General features: G+C 42.9%; 1 protein-coding gene across 1 annotated transcript; it reads left to right on the top strand.

Annotated features, from left to right (window-relative positions):
- Window positions 1–513: 513 nt before the first annotated feature.
- On the top strand, window positions 514–5,876 carry LOC126544448 (juvenile hormone acid O-methyltransferase-like). The gene is made up of 3 exons (XM_050191777.2): window positions 514–1,086; window positions 3,588–3,744; window positions 5,713–5,876. Exons 1-3 carry the CDS (start codon window positions 514–516, stop codon window positions 5,874–5,876), a joined length of 894 nt encoding a protein of 297 aa, XP_050047734.2.
- The last annotated feature ends 591 nt before the right edge of the window (window positions 5,877–6,467 follow it).

The raw sequence follows: 6,467 nt of genomic DNA, 5'->3' as shown, positions 1-6,467 counted from the left end.
GATTTTCATATGTCTAGTCAGCTTTGAAAACCAGCAACAATCATACTTTTTCGTAGTATGGGATAATTAGCTTTTTAATAAGTTGACATGTTCTGTTCCACTATTACAGGTAGTTACAGGTAGGGTAGTCCGCGGTCCCATGGGTAGCGCATTGGCCTGCTGTGATGAGAGAACAGGGTTCAAAACTAACCATTCCACCGGCATGGGTCACAGAGTATGTGGTAATATGTACATATTTGGCGCTCTGAAACGAGCCTCTTTCACGTCCATATCGAACTCGGTGGATACGGGACCGGGTAGGAACCACTGTCCGAAGATACTCTTTGACGCCGACTTAGAGCATTGGGTCTATGCCGCTCAGCCTGTGCCGCTCTTCAACGAACGTGTTTGAGGCCAGCTTAGATCACTAGGCATGTGTCACTGCGAATAAGGCCGTTTTACAATGAGGGAAAGTATCCCTTTCAAAGCTTACCTTTCAAAATAAGCTAACTAGAACAACCGACACAAAGAGACATGGTTAACAACCCCATCTATGCTTTCTTTTTGCACATGTCGCAAGGTGGCGCCTGCAACGTCATCAATTTCATGCCCTACGACCTCGAAGGAGACAAACGCGTCCCCAGGGAACACACCAGGTGGATGCTCGACTTTTGCCAGAAGGTGTTCCGGTGCGAACCGGACGAGACGCAGCAGTTCCTGGACGTTGGCTGCGGCATCGGAGACCTGACGCGAGAGGAGCTGCTTCCTCGATGCCTGCCGTGCCGCCGCATCGTCGCCGTCGACTTGTCGGCGGCAATGTTGGAGCACGCCACTCGGCACTATCAACACGACAAGCTTCAGTTCAGGAAGTTGGACGTCGTAAGCGACGAGGACGTGGCCGAGTTCATCGACGAGCACGGTCTCTTCGACAGGGTGTACTCGTTTCACACTATCATCTGGGTCCGAGACCAAGCTAAGGCGCTGAAGAACGTGGCCAGGCTTTTGAAGCCTCGCGGAGAGTGCCTTCTGATTTTCCACGCGTCTCTGCGGTCATTCGACATCAGCCGCAACCTCCTTAAAACGGAGCGTTGGAATAGGTATTCCCACGTGAGTGTCGGACGTCTGCGGTGTTAAGAGTCTACTTAAGTTGGCTTAGCTGCATAAACCATAAATTAGTAACATTCTTGCGGGAGACCGATGCTTGGTAAGATGTTTCCCCATGGGGAATCTATACAGCCTGCTTTGGTGCTGGCAGTAGTGCACATAGCAATGCAATTAATTCTCAGCGTGGATGTCATCAAGATTACGCATTTGACAGTTGTGCAGTCCCTTTCACAGTGTTCCCATTTTTGCGATTTTTCACTACTTTCCGAGATTCTAGAGATCATTTAGCGACGCTTCTTTTTATTTATTGCGAGGTGGCATTCAGCAGCAGCGTGACAGAACAGTAAGCTGCATTTTAACGACTTCAAAAAACAGTAGTTGCCTCAAAAATAGCTTTTTGAGACGCACTGAATTATTCACAAGCTACATGCAGGCAGTCTAAATCGGCTGTACTGATCGTGGACTCCATGGCTACGATGAAAAAACGTTGGTCGCCATCACGATGAAAACAGACGTGTGTTTTCACCAAGCGGCTGTTCTAAACTGAAAGGGTTAACACGCCTCAGTTTACAGGGTTGAGGGTAACACGCTCCCTAGTTATCTCACAAGATGCATTTTTATGTTATACGATTTAGAAAATCAGTTATCGCCGCTGGGGACCTACAGTTTCCCTAAATAATTTCCTTTGGTGCAAATCCACAATCCCAGCAGTATATTCAATTACGAAAACCTTTTAAAATATATTGCATGTTAAGATTCAGAATGCAACAGGTGAATACTAAAACTTACTAACTGGAAAAAGGTGTTACGAGTCGGAGTGGAAGGGCTCGTTATTTAGCGAGGATCATAAAGGCCCGGTCTAGTTTTCACGGATATCGAAGATTCAAGAGGGGGGAACTGTGTGCCAGTTGGTCCGACATGCTTAAAGAGGAAAAGAACTGTGACTTCAGACGGGACGTGACATGGTCGTCCTATCCGCTACTTCGTCTGACGTCCAGTCTAATGTCGCGGTTCTTTTCATCTTTAAAGATATCGAAGAAATTTGTACTGCATGGAGCTAGGCCGTCGACCATGGGAAGGCAACGTAGTATTGGAAGTGCCTTAATGTAACGCAGTTGTAATCATCATATAAGAAGGATAAAACGCGTGTCACAAAAGTCGGTTCTCATTTCACGAGCTTCGAACATTAAATGATTTTTCCGCATACCGTAAACCAAGCGCGTTATCGGGATAGGAAAATCGAGCCATCCATGTACTTTTGATGGTGCAAGATTGAAAGCGCCTTAATTTGAAGGCGAACGCAGAATTTCAGCTATTGTAACCCCACTGTTTATTCTTCCCATTGACGGACATTACAGGCAAATGTGAAATGTAGTGGTAGATGCATGTCGCCACCATAGCCTATTTTATAGTGTTTGGAAATATCCATATTACGGAAAACTTATTCCGTACTTATAGTGAGACGTTTACCGACTTCTTAGCCAAATATGTAGAAAGTTTAGCGACCCTTGTGAGTCTAGCGACACGCTTTAAAAGTTGGCAACACTGACCTTGTTCATAATATCAGATGACGTAGTGGCAAACGTTCCCTTATGGTTGACAACAGTGCTGCAACCTACTGCTACCATCCGCGAGACGTGCTTTAAAAAATAAATCTCAACAAATGTCTTCTGGAGTCTACGCGGAACTTAGGCGCAATGCGTGTATGCATTTTTGGAACTGAATAAGCACTGTTATATTGCTTTCTATTGGTAAGAGACAATATTCAAAAATGTATTTTAGTGTTTTTGTTTAAGGAAAACGTAGTTTGCTAGAGCAGAAAGTATTGGTCCAGCTATAGTTTTCAGAAGTTTGCACCAAATTTGGAGCTTTTCTATGACGTATTAAATGCAAAAGCATGTTGTATATGAAACGTGTACGCCAAGAAAACATTATGAAACTCGTTATCCTGAGTTTTTGAATCTTTATATTGTTTGGAAAGCCTAATTACCAACGTTTATTCAAAGCAAGTCAACACGGTCGAAATGCATGATGTCAGGGAGAATATGCCAGAAATTCATGGTCGAATCTTCAGCCATCCTTTGACCTATCGGCATTACTTCTGGCTCACAAAGCCTTCTCATACGGCGGGAACAAATGCACTTTTGTACGGCAAACTTAGTTTACCAGTAGAGCTAATATAAATCTTTAGTGTTTATTTACCGCAGTTAAAAGGAGCGAAAGCAGTACGCACTGCTAAAGTACCCAGCACACTTTTATTTTGCGGAGCTGCCTGTTGCTTGCGTTATATGGACGGCTGTGTCGTTTGCTCGCCAAGTGTCATCACGTGAAGCAGGGGCCCTTCTCATTCTCATAAAAGACTATCCTGATACAACATCTAGTAAAACAGTATCCTCGTACCATTCTCTTTTCCGGCAAGAGAGCATACGACCGGCAAAGTGAAGGAAAAATGTGAAACAACGCCACAAGCCTGCGCTTTCTGACACTTTCCTCTCACTGTCCAGCTGGTCAACCAGATGGTACCTAAGACGCAAGACATGAACTACGACGAGCGCATTGAATACATTTCCAGGATCTTGGCCGAAGCTGGACTCTCACCGAGCATATTGGAGCTTCCAGTGTGCACGGTTCTCGACAACATGAGCATCGAAAGCCTGGCTGGTATGTTCCTATGCCATATGCTGCGCTCTGGCGGAGTAGCAGAACTTGCCTAACGTATGCGCAGTAGCTTCATGCAAAGTATCATGCGCGGTCATCTGCTGCTTCATGGCTGAAATTCTGGATTTTTGGATATATATATATATATATATATATATATATATATATATATATATATATATATATATATCATAAGCATAAATTTTTCCCCATAGGCAAGCACACCAATATAGTCATACCAGTGAGCGTTCTGTGCAAGTCTGTATGCAAACCTAACCTTTCTGACATCAAAAGGGGTAGTCCACTGTTCGTTTACTTCCCCCATTTTTGTCTACAACGCATCCATCCTTTCGTGTACATGTATCACATAGGTGAATAACAAGAACCAAGGCTTACAATAGGCACCACAGCAAATAAATAATACAAGCAACACCCAACTAAATGAAATAAGATTCCGTTAACCGGAATGCACTCGAAGGCGCCTTATTTTACGCTTTCTGAAATTGTTAGGATTAGACAAGTTCCGACAAATTCCTTCCCTAACTGTGCAAGTACGAAGGCGTTCTTGTTACTTTTCTCGTTCAGAGCGCAAAAAAGCATTTTTTAAAGAAAAAACAGCGCAACTGAAATACTAGTGCATCTTTACCGCAAGTGTGTAAACCCATGCCGTCTTTTTGGAGCCACTCTCAGAATAAGTTAGACGTGGATATCCTGTGCAAGCTCACGGACTATAATCTGAAATTACAAAGTGTGTGATAAAGGAGAGAGTTTAGAACTTTTGCAGCAAAAGGTCGGATACGTTAGATATGCCCTTTGTGCAATAATCTCTAGGAACAGATAAATTTCCTATATGTATTCTCATATAGAACACAAATATTTCATGGAAACAGTATTTCATAACATTTTATATATATATATATATATATATATATATATATATATATATATATATATATTTTTTCCAACCTGTGAAAGACAAAATTGACCACACGTCTTGTGTTACCGTACTGTCAAAATGATTCCATAGGTTTCTACGCTTCCGTGTGGTGCCCGTAATTCTTTTGCCTATGTAACGGCTTTCTTTGCTTGCTTACAATAAATATTTGTCAGTCTGCGCTCCTCTCCTATCCTTTCTTCAGCTATTCTTCTTGTATTTTGCGAAGTACATTACCTTTTTCTCCATGGATTATCCACAGTCCACAACAAAATAATCTCGCAAAATTTCTTTTTCCGTAGTTTTTAGGGAAAATCTAAGCAACACTAGACAAAACACTGGAGGCGAACTTTGTCTCAAGCTACCTAAGGCTTCGCTTAGAACTAGCACAGACAGTCGCCATCTGACGTGAAACCTATACTCCGTTCCATACATAGCAGTCAACGCTGTGGAAGCTGCGCAAGAAGTTCGGACAAGAAACGTTATAACTCCGCATGTTCCATCCATGCTTCGCTGCGTGCCAGCAGCATTCGCTCGCGCGAGGATGCACCTGAGTCTCCTCTAGACGGGTTGCACGTAAAAAAAAAAAAACGAGAAGAACAACAAAGGTAAACATGATCTAAAACAATGTATTAGCAGCCTTATACCACATCGTGTTTGTTTCTAAGGGTTAAAACATGTTTAATTCAATAATGAGCATATATAAGAAACATTTGCGCACATTCGTGGTAAAAAAAAACATCGAGCTATACCCAAGTGCGAACGCAGCCACTGTAAAGAGTCTCTCTAGCCTCTACAGCATTGACTGCTATGTGTGGAACGGAGTACAGGTGTATCTCCATTCTGCTCTGTGAATGCAATGGGGTGACGAGACTTAGCCTTGTGCACGCCTGTTTCCCCTGCTGTCTGTTGGGCGCTGTTAAGTTATCCGTAACGTCTACAGTGGCTGCTTTTTAGTAATGAAATAGCTTTGTTCGTGGACCTTTTCAAATGAACAACTGGCAAGATTTTCTTTCTTTTGTATCTGTGTACTGCAGAGAGGTATGCCTCGTTGATTTCGTTGACGACCGTAGTGTCCGAGGACGAGAAACCGCAGTTCCTCGCAGACCTGGCACAGGAGACCACGAAAATGCACCATCCGGACATCGACCGCAATCACTACAGGATTTACGTCATCAAGGCGTCGAAAATGAACAAATAGCTGCGACCTGAGCAGCCGTTCGACAGATGGTAGAAGTCCCTATTTGTTTCATCCTTACAAGGTGCGACCAATTCAAAATAAAGGTTGAAGGCAATTCGGGTCGGCGTCTTCTAGCTATGTGAATGTACGCTCAACTTTTCAAATTGTCGGTGACTCTGCACTTTATTCGTAAAAAAAAATAAGGAAGCCGATCAGCAAGGACGCCAATTACAGCTGTAAATGATGAGATATAGACGTCAGTTATACCAATTACAATCAAGAGTTCATGAACGCAATAGTAGTGTTCTTTTTCACAATTGTGTTTCCTGCAGAATTCCGGAATACCCCGTCACGGGGTTTCTTATTCACCATGTGTTTGCTTCGCAATGACAACAACCATGTTCTCTTTTTGTTTTTGTTTAAAAGCGTGAGCATTCTTTCCCGAGTACCTCAGCATGCCACGCGAAAAGTGTAAGGCCTTGCAGCTGCACAAAAATGCATACTTAGCGAAGTTAAGACAATTATTAGTTATTAAGCGTAAACCTATATTTAAACAATAAATAGAATTCATCACTGGCAATGCATAGGGATTGATAAGACTCCATAGAAAAT

This window comes from Dermacentor andersoni, chromosome 10 (assembly GCF_023375885.2).
Source record: "Dermacentor andersoni chromosome 10, qqDerAnde1_hic_scaffold, whole genome shotgun sequence".
NCBI classification, from domain to species: Eukaryota; Metazoa; Arthropoda; class Arachnida; order Ixodida; family Ixodidae; genus Dermacentor; species Dermacentor andersoni.
Note: the sequence above shows the minus strand (reverse complement) of the source record. Positions and strands in the feature narration are given on the sequence as shown.